Below are 18385 nucleotides of genomic sequence, written 5' to 3'. Positions count from 1 at the left end.
TGAGGCTGGACCTGAGGGTCCCTTGGCCGGGACCACAACTGGGGGACTGCTGCCAGCAATTCCACCTGTTTCTGCCACCAAGGCCGGGCAGCCCTTCCAGTGCAGGGTCCCCTTTGACTCTGCTTTCTAGCAAGTGTGGTCTGGGGCTGCCCAGGAGCTATTCTTTCTCCTTAAAGCAGAGGTTATAAACTGGTGGTCTTTGGGAGGAAGTCAGCTCAAGGTCATATTTTGTTTGGTCTACACAGTTTTTTAAATTAATTAAACAATTAATTAATTTAGTGAGGAAGATCAGCCCTGAGCTAACATCCATGCTAATCCTCCTCTTTTTTGCTGAGGAAGACCGGCCCTGGGCTGACACCTGTGCCCATCTTCCTCCACTTTATATGGGACGCCGCCACAGCATGGCCTGACAAGCAGTGCATTGGTGTGCACCCAGGATCCGAACCCCGGGCAGCCAGCAGTGGAGCGCACGCACTTAACCGCTACGCCACGGGACCGGCTGCCACCCCCCCCCCCCCACAGTTTGTTTAATTGAATTAGTTGCCAACATTTAAAAACCAGGAGATTTTAAATAAATATCCAGACTTCCAGCTTGTTTTAAAAATGCCCAAGTCCATCAAGACTGTGCTGCATTCCCAGCTGGTTGAAAATGCCCCAAGTTGAGCGGCAGCAGCAACCTCCCCCTTAGAAGGGGGGGGCTCTATAATCTGCCTCCATCTCCATCTGCCTCCGTCTCCCTCTGGGCTTTGCTCTGTTGCTTTCTATCTGTGGGCATCATGGGGTTGACAGCAGAGTTTAACTATCCACAGGCAATCTTCCTTCCTTCTTTCCGAGCCCCTGGGACTGCCTCATCAGAGCCCCTCAAGAACCAACTTCCACTTTCTAAAAGTATCATAGTGAGAGTCAGAGAATACACACCACAGATTGTGACAAAAGACTTTAATTTTTATAAGAAAGATCTTATTATTTCCTCAAAAGGCATATTGTGCTATCCACTGGACACAAAATATTGCACACGAAATATTCACTGAGATCCTGTATTTAAAGAGCTCAGAATAGCATCTGGACATAGCAAGTACCCTACACCCGTTAAACCAAATTTTAAAATATGGCAACAAGCATTTGAACATTTGTGGCTTATAAGAGGCTTGAGGGGGCTGGGGAAGGAGCTGAAGGCCTGGTCCGTCAAGGACAGAGAGGACTAAGCTCACGGGATCTCCCTTTGCCTTAAAAGTCGCAGGAATCTCAGTGGGGGGGAGGGAACTGGTGATAAAGAGCCAGTCTGTGTGCCTGGAATCTCAGAGTCAGTTGCCTCTGGGAATCACACTGCCGCTCACATGCTCTCTGGGTCCCTCTCCAAACCTGCACACCCAGACTGCCTTTCCTTCAAAATATGTGCAGGAAACCCACACAGGGGCCAGGAGACGCCAGCAGTCATAAACGGGCTTCCAGTGGCCCAGGAACCCCCGAGATGTTGGGCAAAATGTGTCCATGTGCATTTTGCAGGTGGAGGGATCAGAGCTTTCATTAAATTTTCAAAGGACTCTGATCCAAAGAAACACTCATGTCGAGGACTATAGTAATCCATGCCAGAGGTCAGCCCCAGCGATGTCCCGACCAAGAGCCCCTGCCTCCAAGCCCCCCGGAGGAAGTGACATTACATAAAACAAGGACTGGAGTGGGACGGGACCCAATTCGTCCATCTGAGGACGGCCAACAGTGCTTACCTGTTGCTTTTAAATTTATATTCTGTGCAGGTTTTTAACAACTCTGTTTTATTTAAATATTCTGCCCTCTTCAGGAATGGGCGAGCCTTCAGGATGTCACAGAGCCCTAATGCTGTAGATGGCAGCTGCAGAAGAGAGCTGAAAGCCGAGGGCACACATTCTCTCTGATTCTCAGGTCAGGTCACAAGAATGAGGCTTTCTTCTACTGCCATGAGCAACTCTCCCAGGACCATCCACCTCCACCCACAATCCCTTTCACAGCTCTCGTGTGTGAGGGAAGTTTCCCGAGGAGTCTCTTGTCTCGTAAGAGAAGGAGTGCAGAGAGGGAAGCACTGTCTCTGGGGTGGGGTGAGAGGCTCTGCATGAGATTCTTGTGGCTGCTGTAACAAAATATCCCAAACTGAGTGGCTTAAAACCCTAGAAACTCATCATCTTACAGTTCTGGAGGCCAGAAGTCTGAAGTCAAGGTGTCATAGGGCTGTGCTTCCTCTGAAACCTCTAGGAGAGAATCCTTCCTTGTGTCCTCCAGCTTCTGGAGGTGGCCATCAATCCTTGGCACTCCTTGGCTTACGGTTACATCACTCCAGTCTCTGCCTCTGTCGTCATATGGGGTTCTCCCCATGTGTCTGTGTCCAAATCTCCCTCTTCTCCAACGACATTAGTCAGATTGGATTAGGGCCCACCCTAATGACCTCATTTTACCTTGATTACATCTGCAAAGACCCTATTTCCAAATAAGGTGACATTCACAGGTACCAGGGTTACACCTTGAATGTATCTTTTGGGGACCACAATGGTCATGTCACCTCAAAAGGCCCTGCCACCTAAGTCCCATGTGTTGCCGCTTGCCCACACCCACTTCTCCCCCCGAGCTCTTGGGGTGGTGGCTGCACCACCCACCTACCATGATAGCTGAGCATCTTCCCCTTGGTCTACAGAAGTAGAAATTTTTTCTCCTGCATCTCAGTCCTGTAGGAAGAGAGTTCCTTTGAGACTGGGATATGTGAGTTGGAAGTGTGTGTGTATGTGTCTCTGTGTGCACATGTGTGCCTGAGGGTGTGAGCGTGTGTCTGCGTGTGTTTCTCTGCGTGAGTGTGTGTGTCTGTATGTGTGTCTGGGGGGCAGATTCCTGAAGGGTGGGCATAAGGGAGGAGTGGGAGGCAAGAAGGGAAGAGGAGGACAAAGCCACAGTAGTGAGGGTAGAAGTGATGAGGGCAGAACAGGCAGCGTCCTATAACAAGAGGGGGACAAATTGTGCTTGTGACAAATATGGAAATATGACGCCTTTCGTCTCAGTCCCATAAGGTAGGTATATTAGTTACGACATTGATTCTGTTACTTTAACAGAAACCAAAATAACAGTCACTTAAGGAAGATTGGAGTTGGTTTCTCTTTCCCATAAAGTTGGAGCTGGGCAGGTGGTCCAGGAAGGTAGGGACACCCTGCTCCATGATGTTGCCCAGGGACCCACATTCTTCTTGCTCTGCCATCTATGACATACTGCCCATTTCCAGAGTCAAAGCTGGCTCACCACCTCATCCATGTCCCAGCCACTGGAAAGGGGGGTAAGGGAAGTGGAGGACACCTCCTTTCCTTTTCAAAGATAGTGCACTCACCACTCCCACTTCTACTGGCCAGAACTTTATCACATGACCTTGCTAGCTGCAAGGGAGTCTGGGACACACAGCTCTTATGCTCAGAGGCCATGATCTCAGGGATTCTGCTAAAATTAACAAAGCAGGGACAGATATTGTGGCACAGCTGACAGTCTATTATACAAGGAATGTGATTTTAGAAAAACAGTGTTATTAATCCACCCTTCACCCCTTACAAGAGCAAAAAACCCAACTGTATCCACATAGTAAGGAATATAAGAGGCCTATGACTAGAAGAATCAGATCGTCAAGTAGGATTTGTCCAGTGTTAACGGGTTGTGGGGTCATGACGAAAGCTCCATCTCGGGAAGGTATGCGCTGGGTCGTTCTATAGCCAGCTCGTTTTCGATGACGTAACAGCCCCTGTAGCTCTCCAGAATCCGGGCCTGGAAGTACTTCTTGTCCTTCTCCTGCCACGTGTCGGACTCGATGTAGACGTTGAATGGGTCGTGGGAGTGCTCCAGCTTCTTGGAGCGGATGTAACTCAGCATGATGCCCAGGGTGAAGAAGCCAAAGAAGCCGAGCACCATGAGAATGTAGAGTGCCTCCAGCTTGCCGTCGTCATTGCCGGGGGACCTGCGCACCGGGCTAGACAGGTTGCCGCCCTCTTGGACTGTCCCCTGCCACAGCTTGGTCAGAAAGGGTGTCACGGCCGTGGTGTTAGACAGGATCATCCTGGGCTTAAAGTTTCCACTGCTGGAGAGCGAACTTCCTGGGCAAACTTTCTAAAAGAAAAGTGCAACCTGAGATCAAAAAGTATGTATTGGCCAAAACCCTCACATACGCGCACACACACACATACACACAATGTTTTAAAATCCCAGGTGAGAGGGATGTCCTAACATACTCCTCAGTCCATGGCGCCCGCCACCTTGGATCTGCACAACACCCTCTCTTGATTGATCAATTGATAAATTCCCTTTTATTTCCATTCACCGCTCCCACCTCCTACCTCCAAAGGTGACCACTAGAATGAGTTCCTTTAATATACACATTGAGTTGTACGTGTGCATTTTCGTTTATGTGCTATGGACTGAATTGTGTCCCTTCTCCCAGTTCATATGTTGAAGCGCTAACTCCCAGTGTGTATCTGGAGATAAGGTCTTCAGGAGGTAAATAAGGTTAAATGAGGCATAAGGGTGGGGCCCTAATCTGATAGGACTGTGGCTTTATAAGAAGAGGAAGAGAGAGAGATCTATCTCTCTTTCCCATGTGAGGACACAGCGAGAAGGTGGCCATCTACAAGCCAGGACGAGAGCTCTCACCAGAAACCAAACCCCTCTCTGCTCACTGCCCCGCACTGAATGGCTCTCACGGACCATGTGACAGTTTTCCATCACCTTAATCTGGGTGTCACTGTCCCTAAATATCCATATAACAGGCCTTGGAATTGTAAAGTTGTCTCCAAGTAGCCTTGGAATTCTGTCAGGGGGTTCGTGTGCTCTGAACCCCACCCAGGTGGCCTTGCAATCACTGATAAGCTAAAACAGGTTTTACTCATTTTTTTGTTTGAGACAATGCTGGCCTCTAGCCCCAGTTCCTGCTGGGAAACAAAATCCCAGGGCCAAGATGATGAGGCCACACTCCAAACTCAACCCAGAAGGGGCCACCGAGAGCTGATCAGACCTAAGTGGTCTCACTCATTTCTCAGGACCTTCAAAGGAGTTGAGTATAGCATATGCACCCTTCGGGCAGCTGTTGGGGCGCAGGGTGAAGGGTGTGTTTGGGAGCATAGTTTCCGGCCAAAATCTCTGTGGAGAGAGATTCCAATGTACGCGGCGGGAGTGAGGATGGTGCTTGGGCTTTCCCAGCTAGGATGGGGACTGTGACATCACACACTGTCTTGCTGAGGACAAATGTCAGCCTCAGAAACCTGGCTCCACTCCACATTGGACCTGGAGCTACTTCTTCGTAGAATTGGCTTAATTTTCAAACTTATACTGAAGCAGCACTAGGTAAAGACTCTTGGCACCTACCCTACGCCCTCTTCCTCCACCCATCCCTGAGATGTTGGTGCGCCACAGAGTTCCATCGCTGGCCCTCCTCTCTTCCCACTCCGCCCTCTCCCTGGGCGATTGCACCTGCTCCTGGAGGTTCACCTGCATGGCCATGACCCCAGGCACCCTTCTGAGCCCCAGAGCAGCATGTCCAATAACCTGCCAAGGAGTCATTTACCTTTACCAGCCCCGGGCTCCTTAAACTTAACACCCGACGCCTCCTGCTAAAGCCTGCTCCATGCCTCAGTGAGCTGAGCGGCCGTGTTATCCACCCCGAAATCTGAGTCACCCTCGCTGCAAATCCCATCATGTCAATCCCCAGCTCAAAGCCTTCCTTGGCTCCTCCCCCTCTTTAGGGTATAGTGCCCCGTCTTCAACACAAATACTGACCCTAAATGGGAGAGGCCCTTCCTCTCTCTCCTGCTCCACACTTAGCCCAGATCCTGTGCTCCAGCCCTGTTGGCCACTCATGAGTGCTATACACATTGTCACCTGTTTGCACGTCTCCAGCACAGGCTGCCCCTCCTTCTCAGCCCATGAAACTCTGACGTGGTGCCTACTCGTGCTTTAAAATTCAGCTCAGCTCTCCCCTTCTTCCTGAAGTCTTCTCTGATGTGTGGGGCTGGGTTAGCACCACCCACGCCATGCCCTGTTCATCACAGTCATCATCTCTGTCCCCCGACCCCGTCCCCCACAGTCTCCCTAGTCTGGTGCCTGGCACACAGCAACACAGGAGATGTCCATGAACTTAATACCTCTCGACGGCTGGGGCCTGATTCTTTGTAGCCACTTATCTAGTTAACAGAGGCCGATGAGCTGCCTTCCGAGATTTAGCTGAATCCCTTTTCAAGAAGGGCAGCTGTCTCCCTGCCAGAGCCACGGGCTCAGAGAGCACGAGGGAGGAGCAGAAAGCATTCGGATGTTGGAATTACATCTCCCTCCCCGGTTTGGATTCTGGTCCAGCTGCCTTCCGGCCACACGACCCCGATCAGCTTCCTTAGGGCGGCTCAGTCCCGTCTTTTTCCCTTCATGAAATGGGGAGAAACTGCGCTGACATCGGCAGCTGTTGGATCACTGGCCAGGTACATAGAGTGGCTGACATAGCGTGTGACACATAACGGTGCACACTTAGTGTCCCCAGTGTGAGTGTATTGGTTTTTCCACCTCGTTAGGAAAGAGCAGCCCAGGGATTTGGGGTTTGGGGTTTGAGGTTTGGCTCTTCCATGGCTGACCAGTGTGGCTCTCTTCTTTACCATGTGGAGAAGCTGGTGGTGAATGAGAAACACGTGTTTGCAGACTTTCCTGACATCTCCGGGGATCTTGAGGCTGTGCTCAGAGATCTGTTGGGGCTAAGCTGCACGGGATCAACAGACTCCCAGGTGCTGATTCTTAGACAAAACCTGCATTCTGCCCCATTCTAATCACGGGGTGGCAGGAATCATTTGGTAACAATCTTTTTCTTAAAAGCTTAGACACATCGCTGCCGGTCTGCTGGAAATCACTCAAGACACAAGGCTACCGGGCAGCTGAGCCTACTGAACACGGTGCCCAACATTTGCTTTCAAAATGACTTAAAACCACTGATGAATGCATAGAACCCTGCCCCAGAAAACAGACGGGCCTTGAGCTGATAATGCAATTTTTTTTCCAAAAACCCAGAGTGACCACAATTGGCAAGTAATCCTGGTACGAATTACTGTTATTAAAGAGTTCTTATCACTTAGTGACAACGTGAGACTAGAATTACGGCAGATGATCTCCCAACGTTCCTTGGTTTAGAACCCATAGATCCACACAGTAAGTTAACTTAGAGTAACTTCGGCAATTAATTCATATTGGTGGGTTCACTGAGGAGACCTGTTACTTAAAACCACATGGACTTTTCTATGTCTGAAAGAAGCGACCAGAAACACCAGCTTTAAAAATCTGTCAGGCCAACCATCCTCAGACTTGCTGTAAGGCAGTGGTGCTCAACCTTTAGCATGCTGTAGAATCACCTGGTAAAAACGCAGACTGCTGGGCCCCACCCTCAGAGTGTCTGATCCAGAAGGTCTGGGGTGAGGCCTGAGAATTTGCATTTCTAACGGGTTCCCAGATGATGTTGATGCTACTGGTCCGGGCACCCTACTTGGTCACCTGTTAGAATAAAGTGGGGAGCTTTAAAAAAATACCAATGCTTGGATCCCACCTCAAAGACTGTGATGCTCTTGTTCTGGGTTCCTCTCTGGCATCAAGACGTTTAAAAGCTTCCCAGGGGGCCGGCCCCTTGGCCTAGTGGTTAAGTTCGGTGTGCTCCACTTCGGCAGCCTGGGTTCACGGGTTCAGATCCCAGAGGAGGACCTATACCACTTGTCAGCCATGCTGTGGCAGCGACCCACATACAAAATAGAGGAAGATTGGCATAGATGTTAGCTCAGGGCTAACCTTCCTCAAGCAAAAAAAGAGGAAGATTGGCAACAGATGTTAGCTCAGAGCGAATCTTCCTCAGCAAAAAACAAAAACAAAAAAGCTTCCCAGGTGATCCTAATTTGTAGCCAAGATTGAGAACCATTGGGCTATGGTGTGGGACCTTAGGAAATTGACCAATTAGTCTTTTGTGGTGCCAGGCACCTGGAAGAAACATGATTTTATAGCATAATTTTCAAATTGCGTTTGTTTTTCAGATTTTTTTTTTTTACATGTCCCTGATGTGATCTGAAGAGAAGTTGCAGAGAGAAATTCTCAAGTCTTCACTGTAACCTCAGCAGCCCCCATCCTAACTCACACTGGCACCTGAAATTGTGATGAGCCTGCTATAGCTTTATGTTGGACCAGAAAAATCAATTAACTGCCTTTCAAATAACAACTCTGAATTTTCAAAGAAAACTCTTTTTCTTCCTTTACATTTAATTTATTGTATTGCTTTTGCTAACTGCCCTCCATGCCCTCAAAGCCTGCATGCTGGGTCATGTGGGGTTTCTGTGTAATGAGTCTCAAATGAGTTTGGCAATGTCCACTTAATAGCACAGAACCCAATCTGCATGTCCCCTGGCGGTTTATGTGCCATTTTCCAAGTTCACTTCCATTATTATGCCAAAGCGCTGCCAAGTGGCCGTGGTTTAGACTATTGGACTCCAGTGGATCTGGAGATCAACTGATCCAACAATCTTAACCTACAGAAAACTGGGCTCCATAGAGGTGAGCTGACCTGCCCAAGGTCATGTCTCCTATCAAAAATACATCTAAAATTTAATCTTTTCGCTATGGACTCACAATTTATTAGTATAGAAAAGGGAGTTCTCAGAGAGAAGAGATTCTGCAGAGAGGAGATGGATTCTGTATTTAGGCTCAAAGGAACTGAGGACACAGCCACTTGTATCAGGTAAAACTGGGTCTACCCAATTAGGCACTGGCTTCTAACCTAAATGTGCCATTAAAAGTGCCCCCTCCCCGCCAGGGGCCGGCCTGGTGGTGTAGCAGTTAAGTTTGCATGCTCCGCTTCAGCAGCCTGGGGTTCATAGGTTCAGATCCCAGGTGTGGACCTACACACTGATCATCAAGCCATGCTGTGGCAGCATCTCACATACAAAATAGAGGAAATTGGCACAGATGTTAGCTCAGGGCCAATCCTCCTTACCAAAAAAAAAAAAAAGAAAAGTCCTGCCTCCCCCCAGGGAGAACCACGGCTTCTTATAGCAGGCACAGTGACTAGAGGGCTGGGGGAGGCAGAGGCAAAAGGAACAAGGGAGGCCCAACTCCAAGCACAGCCACTTGGATGCTCAGCCTGTGCTGAACATTCTCAAATTCTGGCCTTGTTGGGCCCAGAAAGAGGGGAGGGAGGGGTTCTAGAGGTTTCTGCTTCTTCCTGGGTTTGAGACTATTCATGACGCATAGACACTGTCCCCAGTCAAGGTTAGCGCAATTTTTTTCTTCTTCCAAGCTTAAACCCAGAGCTGCTGGTCTGCTGGAAATCACTCAGGACAGAGGGCTCTGGGCAGCTGAGCTGAGCTGAACAGCTGCCAACGGAGACCAACTGGGCCTGCCCCACCCTGGGATACTGTAAGACCCCGGCTGCGCCCAGAGGAGAAGGGGACAGTGGGTGACGTCACGCTGTTCCTGGGACACACCATGCCTTCTGCATCTCTCCTGCATGTTCCAGCTATGTCATCTATCAGCACTGATAACAGCCTGGAAACTTTCAGAACAATTTCCCAGCACTGCATCTTTCATTCTTTCTTAAGTATTTACAGAAATGAGTTCAAGGCTTGTGGTTGACTCTGAGCTTTCTTCTGAGAGAGATAGATTCTGGGGGTGAGCGAGGGAGACGGGAATGTCAGATTCAGAGCTCAGGGATCTGAGTTCCCGGCTCCCATCTCAGTCCTAGATAAACCACACGCTCCCTGGGCCTTGGCTTCTTATCTAGGGAGGATGGGGATCACATTCCTGTCATTCTTAACAGCGTTCTTCAAGCATTTCCTCGAAAGAGCATCCAGTCTTGAAATCATCATTAGGCCTTATTTGTTTTAGGGAACAGAATTAAGGTAAAAACAATCATGGATAAGCCTAATTTGGGTGAATATGATCTTACCGAGTCAAGAATTCCATGAGCCAACTTTCCTTGGAAGCAATTGTCAACTGTTTTCATCTTTTATCGCAACACTGTGTCCAAATTCTGGAGATGTATTTACCTCCTAGCAGAAGAGGACCAGCAGGGGCCCCCAGACCCTTCCAGGCAATTAGCTGGATCTTCTCACCTTTCCATCTCCCAGGAGGCAGTGAGTCACCAAGGTGGCCAAGGTCTCAACAGCATCTGACTGCCCTGGCAGATCTGCAAAGGGCTTTTTGCCACCTCCCTGCTGGACGTGGGGGTGTGGCTCTTGAGTCTGGTCATAAGACCCAGAGCTTTCCAGACCTCTCTGTGGGTGAAAGAGGGGGGCTTCGGGGTGTGAAGGGTAGAAATGCGAACCAGTGGGCTGGTGAAGGGGACCCCGTCAAACTCAAAATGGGAAAAAGGACGAGCATTTTATGTGGAGAACGGATGACCGCAGGATTCCCAGACTTTGGGAAGGCAGATGAAGTCACACAGAAGGAGGGCAGATGGAATCTCACCCTCAGCAAATTAAATCAATTCAGGGAGCCTCAGTTTCCCCATCTGAAAACTGAGACTATTGGAATCTACCCTGACTATACCACAGGGTTTTATGAGGCATGGAACAAACCCACAGCTTTCCTATCTCTTGCCTTTGCTGTTCTCTTTGCGAGAGAGGCATGCCCACTATACTTGCTTGTCGAAATTCTACTGGTCTTCCAAAAGCCCACTGCTATGCCAACCTGTGTGTGAGCCCCCCATCCAGATGTCCCCGCCCTTCTCTACCCCTCATAGCGCCTTGTCTATACTACTCATTCTAACTTGTATGGTAATAATTTGTAGACTGGTCTGGGCATTTCCTTCTAGGAGCTCAGGAAGGTCAAAGACTGTCTCCCTCACATTGACTGCACTCAGGACTCAGAATGTTTCCCTGCAGGTTTGCCAAATTAAATGAAAATGCAAAGTATTAGATGCAATACGACTAGGGGAACGTGAGAGTAAATAATTGATAAAGTATAATACACTGGAAATAAATTGGTGGGTAACCAAATGAAAACCTCTTTCAACATAGTATTTTTTTATATAATAAAATGTAAACTATTTTTATCTGCTCTATTAGTATTATTTATTTTGTATATTAAAATTTATATTAATATAGTTATATATGTATCTGGAAGCCACTCTATTCCTAAAAACGTTTAAGGCAGTCAGGAATTGTTACTAACACAGCATTTTTTCATCCCTCTCCCCTGCTTCTGGGAACCCTTACTCTGTTTTCCTTTCATCACCTGCTGATACAGTATAGTTTTCTTATTTATTGTGGTCATTACTTATTGTTTGTCTTTTCCACCAGAATGTAAGCTTTGGAGGACAGGGATCTTTCTGTGTGTTGTTCCCCATGTACCCCAAGGACTAGAACAGTGTCTGGCTTATGATAGGAGCACAGTAAATATTCACAGGATGCAGGCATGCATGCATGAATGAATAAATGTCCCATTCAACTACCAGAAATCCCCGAAACCACACAGAAACTGTCTCACCAGCTCTACCTTCAGAGACGGAAGACGACAGGAGTGAGTCCCTCTGATGTCTTCAAAGTGAACTTTATTTTCAAAACAATCCACTTTCTAATAGCCTGTCAAAAGCAAGACATACCTGAATATTCTGGAAACTGAGAATGCCTTCCTCAGACCCATCCTCAGCCTACCTCTGATGAGCAGCATGGCAGGGCGGAGACGGCAGAAGGTTTTGCCCCTCGTTAGAAATCCGTAGATCAGAGTCAAGGCGCTTTCTGGCAACTCACTCATCACACGGGAATTAAATCAACTGTGTGATCGCAGCAGAGTTGCCCACAACCGCGACCGTAATGACAACGCTGGTTACTGACAAGGCCCTTGTTAACGGAGCTGGGAGTGTGCATAAACGTGAACTTAAAATAAACTGTCAGTTCATATATAGCAGTCTGAAAACACCGGGGTCTGGGCGCTGTAACGTAATAGACTGGGCGCACACACACACACACACACACACACACACGGCTGCTACTCGGTCAAATTTCTTCTAAAAGTTCCACATTTTCCCCAATTACTACAATCAAGATCAGATACCAACAATGTTCTCCGTGTCCCATGCCTCTTCCCCCCGGGAGATGCCAAGGCCTAAGAATCTTCCTGTTCAAAATTTTAAAGAAGTTCCCTTTGAGGCCGGGTGTGTATGCAAGTATTGCCCGAGCTGGAGGTCTTTGAAACTAAGTGCGGACTGGGGTGGTGGGCGGTTTTAGTTTTCTCTGGATGCTCTTAGGTATTTTCCAAATTTTCCACAAGAATGACTGTAATTTAATCATAAAGGAAAATGTTGTTGTTACTCGAGGGTGAGATGTTTTTCTATGCATGCGTTCTATAAGTGAAGACGGGTGGAGGGAAAGGAGGCAGGAGGCCGAGCCATCTCTCCGGTTCCCACTACAGCGGTCCCGGCGCCTCCAGCCTGGGGCGCCCGCTGCGCGCCCGGGGGCTGAGACCCGGTCCCTGGAGTCCCCTCAGGGTCGCCCGACTGGGACACCCGAGCGCCGGGCGAGGAGCCTGGAGGCGGAAGCCCTCGACTTACCGGGTCTGGGGCGCCGAGAGAGCGGGTGTGCAGCGGCGTCCGCGCCGGCCGAGCGCAGGGCAGCGACAGCCGAGCCCCGGGGCGGCGCGCTCCGCGGGCCAGTGCAGGCGCGGGGCGGGCGGGGCCTGCCGGAGCCCTGGGCGCCCCGCCCCGTCCCCGCGCGTCCCCGCAGAGCTCCGGCCCCCGGGGCTACCTCGGCCCAGCCCCTGCCCACCCGGGCCCTCGGCACCCTGCGCCCCCGGCCAAGCACCTTGGATCACGCCGGTAGGCACAGGGCTGGCAGAAAGTCCATGTTAGACCTGCCAGCCAGCCGGACAGACAGACTGCCTTCCTGCGGGAGTTTGGGGTTGGCAGGCAAGAGGCTGCTGCCCGGCCGGGAGACCCCCACCCTCGGCCAAGCGCCCGGACAAACACCCCTTCAAACAGCTCCAAACGATAACTTCAAGACGCTCAAAACGCCAGCAGACTCCTTTGGGCTGCAGCCCGCACCTTGGTTGTGGCTGTGCATCTATTCGGTAGAATTTGTTGAGCGCCTACTGGCTGGCTCTCCGGCCCTGAGCTGGGGGTGCGGCTGCGGACCAGACAGGCGGGGTCCCAGCGCGCAGGAGTCAGTCGCGGGAGCCACTCACGCCTTGGCACCCGCGCTCCAAAGTCCTTGGGGCGGTGGGAATGGCCTTTCCCGCCACCAGGGGCAAATCTTGCAATGGCCCAGGTGACCTCTTGGCTAATTTCTCAGCAGCTCCCCACCAGCTTGGGAGGGGAGCGTGAGAAGGGCCGATTCTCAATGACAGTCCCAGGAAAGCTCTGGAGAATAAGGTCCAAGTTTGCGGTTTGCAAGCGGGTAGCAGAGGAAGAAGGTTCCTGACCTGGAGCAAGAAGACATTCTCTAGCGTCACTGCCCCCGCGGTTTTTCTTCGCTCATCACCTCTCCTTGGGCCTCGGCCTCGGTGTTCTTATGGGGAGGACGCGATTGGAGGCTCTCAGAGGGGTCCACTGGGTGTGGCACTCTAGGATTCTTAGCGCTCCTGGCAAAGACGGGCTGGCTTTCTGCACCGTGGATGCCAGTATAAACCCACACAGCCACTTTGGAAAGTCCTAAAGTTTCCATAGCCTTTGTGTAATTCTGCTGTGTGAAACCTGTTTTATAGAGAGGATCTGAACTTTTATAAGCATTATGCATAGAAAAGTTCTTTGTAGATTTACTTACAATAACCAGAATCTAATTGTCTTAAAATAGAAAAATGCTTAAATTATGGTACATGGGATAGAATATTTTTCTACCTGGTGGAATATTATATGCAGTTATTAAGATAATGTCTACAAATATTTTGTAACAACGTGGGGGATGCTTATAATGTTAAATGAAAAATACAAGACCCTAAATTGTACATAGAGGATGCTATGCATTATTTCAAAAGACTGTAAGAAAACATACCACAATGTTAGTATTGTCTGTTAGTGATGGGCTTACATGGCATTTATTTTCTTATTTATACCATTCTGTTTTTCTTTTCCTTTTTTTTTTTTTGCAATAACTCCATATGCTTTAATATTTGGGAAAAAAATACACAAACTTTATCTGAAAATTCCCTGGATGCTCCCTTCTCAAGGACATGCTGGATGTATGCAGTATCTTTTTGCCCACCTCTCCACAAAGGACTCCACCAGAAAGGCAAAATGGATGATGGATTGAAGCAAAAATGTTTGTCCTATCAAATGTATGTGTAGCCCTTTTAGTAACAACTCTTGGACCAGTTAAATATACATGGGGCGCCCAGACCAGCTGCGGGGGTCACCATCACCCCTGTCCCAGGCAGAACAATGCCTGTCCACCTATCACCCAGTTATGGTGAAGACTGTGTAAGGAAGTGTTTTCAAAAAGGTAAAGTGTTATGTGAGTGGTGGTGTTCTAATTTCTCTTCCCGGTTCTCTCCATCCCACATATGATGAGTTATTTTATGATGATGTTACCACTGTTGGTGTTTCCTCTTGCAATGATGAGACACGATTACAAATGAGAACGGGTGGATTCTGTTGCCCTCGGTGAACTTGAAATGGTTTCTTCTCTCTCTCTCTTCCTTCTCCTTCCCCTCCATCGTTCTCACCTCTTCACATCATACAGGTGAGATTGATCCTAAAATAATCATAACAACAACAGAGGCACAGCCCACAAAGCCCTTGGGTCATTTCTCTCTCTTTTTTCTCTCTCTCTGGCTCCTATACCCTTTCCATTTTTCTTTCACTGGGGAAAGAAATGCCTTTCACTGGGGACTGTCCCTTGGGAAAGGGGTGGCAAACGTGGTCCCCTGCTCCTCTCGGTGGATTTATTTTCCTCTTCTGTGAGCTCCCACCTCAGTGCAGGTAACATCCAAAGCCGGAGCTCCAGCCACGTCTCATTCTTTCTTGGGAAAATCTCAAATCTCAACTCACAACTTGGATGCCCTGATTATGCTCCTAACCCTGCTCACACGCTACTGGATAAAGGAAGGCTCTGTCACCAGAACGGACCGATCTTCAGTGTAACCCACCCAAGATGCACATACGGAGTCCAGGATCACGCAGACAGTTCTTTGCTGTTCCCTCTGGCTGCTGTTCAGTTGGTGTCCAGATACCCCTGCATTAGCCTGGAGACATTCCCTGCACTTTGGCCCCCTTCATTGTTGCTTTATGACCCCTCCACCCCATGGCTTCTACTATCCTGATGAGCAACTCTCAGTTCTTACTGAGAAACACCTGTAAGGCAAACAACCTTTCTTTAGTAGCAGCAGAGCATAACCTGGGTGCAGTAGTATGCCAAAATTACAATACTTCCTTCCTACGAGAAGGACAAAGAGGAGGAAGGGCACTGAATTCCTCATCCTGCTCCCCTGGTGACAGGTGAGGAGGTGCAGAGTGACGGAGGACAGCCCCATCCTGCCACCTGGGGTGTCATCCCCCCAGTGCTGTTCACAGCTCCACCAACATCCCACGCAGATGGCCTGACATGTCTGTGTCTTCTCCGATGGCCACTTGGCGCTCTCAAGTCTCTTCTCTCCCCCTTCCTTGGCCAGCATCTCCCATCTGATTCACTTGGTCACAGGAGGTCTGCCTCAGTTTCCTCCCAGGACTCCTCTTTGACTGGGAGTCCTGCACACAAGAGGCGTCCTTCCCAAACCCTGCAGTCTCCTGGCATCTCCTAAAATCCCCCAGAAGATTGCTCCTGCTCTGAAGAGAACCCGCCCACCGCCTGCTCAGGGCCCTGCCGGCCATTCCAGCTCCACGACCTCATTTCCCACGACTCTGCTCCTCCGAGCTTCCAGCCCAGCGGAAGAGGCACTCCATTCCCCGTGCACGACCCACCTCTCCTCATTCCAGACGCTTCTCTAAGGGGTCTGCCCTCTATTTCCAGCTTTACAAACCACAGGTTGATAATCATACTCCAGCTCGGGCCCAGGACTCTTTCCAATCCCAGATCTTCAGCAAAGATCTGAGACTGGGGGACATCGACCAGCTCTGAGCCTCCAGGCAGAGGGTCCATTTGTTTGCTTTAATTTTTAATTAGTTTTTAAGATTAACAAGTTGAGAGCTCTCATACTAAACATCCATATTTCTGGCTTCTCTTACAAAACTCAAGGGATCTAGAAACTTCATGTCCACCTTTGGCAGAACAACAAACGGCAGGAGCTGATGGCATCAGCCCCTTTCCACAAAAATGCAAACTAGAGAGTTTGCCACAGTCCCCACCACATCACATTGCCCCTGCAGGGACATGTAGCAGCCCCACTTACTGAATGTACTGCTGGTTCTGTAGGGATTGAGTTTGTCACTTCTGTTCAAGGCCCTTCCCTTCCAGGACAAACTTTCTGCAAAGCCGCTTATCTGGCCGTTCCTTCACTTTGCAAACCTGAGAACTCATTTCCTCATTAAATTGTTTTGTCCTGGCTAATTTGTAGTGTTACAAGTGCTTTTTGGCTGTGTCAGATGTGTGTTCTGTTTGTCATTCTAGAGTAATGGTTCTTAATTTTTTCAGATTCTTCTTGGGAATCTGAGAAAAGCTATGGTTCCCCCACCCCCGCCCCAAATGCACACATGTGCAACATTTTACCTACAATTCAGCAGGTTGATGGATCCCTGATGTGCTAGGTGATTCGCGGCTGCCACATTAGGAGCTGTTGATTTAGGGCAAAGACGATCTGTTCCATTAAACTCAACTGTGTAGCATGGATTCTGTGGGTCTCTACTCTATACTGTGCTCAAGAAATGCCACTGAATGTTGCCCGACTGGTGGACAGCAAGACTGCACATCAAAATAGTCATTTAAGCTGCCTCTGCCCAGGTCTTGGGGGGCATCTGCACTAATTCTTGGCACCCTCGAGTCACCCAAGGAAGATGATGCTGCTGACTATGGACCCACTGATTCAGGCATCACAGCTGCCCTTGTGTTTGACAAGTAACCACAACCTTCACCTTGCTATGAAAGGAGCACAAATTCAATTAAGAAAGGTTTTCCAAAAGAAGTAACAGCGTTGTTCCCGCCCTCCTCGCCCCGCCCCCCGCCTCTCTCCACCCCTTTTTGTCCTGGAATAATGTTGTGCTGATAGGAACATGGATAAATTAATTACACTCTGGAATGTTATTTATGGCTAGGAAAGAACACTAAATCTACACATACAATGTTTGACATTTGAGCACAAACATTGTCCTTATGTTTTTTTTTAAAAAAAACAATTGGACTAGTTTATGCAGACGTATGTATAAGCCTTTTAAACGCTGTGGATTTAAAATCACACAGGTAACAGTACGCTGGATGTTTTAGCTAAAGAACAAGGCGACAAAGGAATGAGATTAGCATCTCTTCAGTGCCTTGCATGTCTGATATTATTTTGGTGTACCTCCAATTCCTGATAACACAGAAGCACTGTTGTGGCCAAGGTGCCTGAAATGGAAGGACATTGGCAAGCCTGAATTTAAAACCAGTGCAGGCAGCCTTTCTGGGAATGTGTGAGAAGGTCACTTTTTAGAAACAAGACTGTTCACAGCCATTGTCATGGTTTCTGTGTTGTCTCAACCAGGACCTTCAGCCTGAAAGTCTGGATTAATGTGAGTTACTGCAGGCCCGCCACAGGGATCGGAGGAATAAATGAAGAAATCAGAGCTGGTGTCTGGCATGACACAAAGGAGGATGAAAGGAAATATATTCAAAGGAAATTTTTAGAAAAGGAAATTCCAAAATACCTTTAAGGGCAAAATCTGTAAACACTGAAAAGATATTGATGACAACCTTGAACTTCAGACTAATCCTTATGCTAATTAATGTCCTAATCTGAATTTAGACTTCTTTCCTTAAAATTTTTCTCAATAAATAAATTTCTTCTTTGATGACTAGTCAGTTCAATCCAGTATTTACCGAGTTCCTATATGGGCAGGGTGTAGGGCACTCAACCAAACGTCCGAATTCACACACCTTGCAGAGTAGAGCTAAAATGCCCTTTCTCTTGTCAATCTCACCCCCTCTACCCCCCTAAACACAAAGACTTTCTGGATGAAGTGATCTTTTCTCTCTGCTGGGGACCACTGTGCAGGTTCCAACAGCACCAAGGTATCACGTTTGATCTCAGCCCTCTGCCCCCCTCTACTCTCAAGACCATTGTTCTCTGTTCTTTTTTGAAGCCCCCATCAAAGGCCATATCAGTTTTTGCCAGGAATCTAAAGAGAGTTTCCAGGCTGATCTGCTGGCCCAGACTGACCCGCTTCATCTGTCTTTGCGTGGTCCATTTTAACACACTTCATTTTCCACCTCACACGTCAGTAATCGATGACCATGTTAGATCTCCTGGTGAGCCATAAGTGCCCAAA

The 18385-nt window shown here is 48.7% G+C and overlaps 1 protein-coding gene across 1 annotated transcript; it reads right to left on the bottom strand.

Moving 5' to 3' along the window:
• Positions 1 to 3500: 3500 nt before the first annotated feature.
• KCNE1 (potassium voltage-gated channel subfamily E regulatory subunit 1) lies at positions 3501 to 4099 on the bottom strand. Its single transcript, XM_014786940.2, has one exon. It carries the CDS (start codon positions 4054 to 4056, stop codon positions 3667 to 3669), a length of 390 nt encoding a protein of 129 aa, XP_014642426.1. The 5' UTR covers positions 4057 to 4099; the 3' UTR covers positions 3501 to 3666.
• Between the last annotated feature and the right edge of the window lie 14286 nt (positions 4100 to 18385).

The sequence above is a fragment of the Ceratotherium simum genome, chromosome 27 (genome assembly GCF_057802395.1).
Source record: "Ceratotherium simum simum isolate JZ-2026a chromosome 27, ASM5780239v1, whole genome shotgun sequence".
NCBI classification, from domain to species: Eukaryota; Metazoa; Chordata; class Mammalia; order Perissodactyla; family Rhinocerotidae; genus Ceratotherium; species Ceratotherium simum.
Note: the sequence above shows the minus strand (reverse complement) of the source record. Positions and strands in the feature narration are given on the sequence as shown.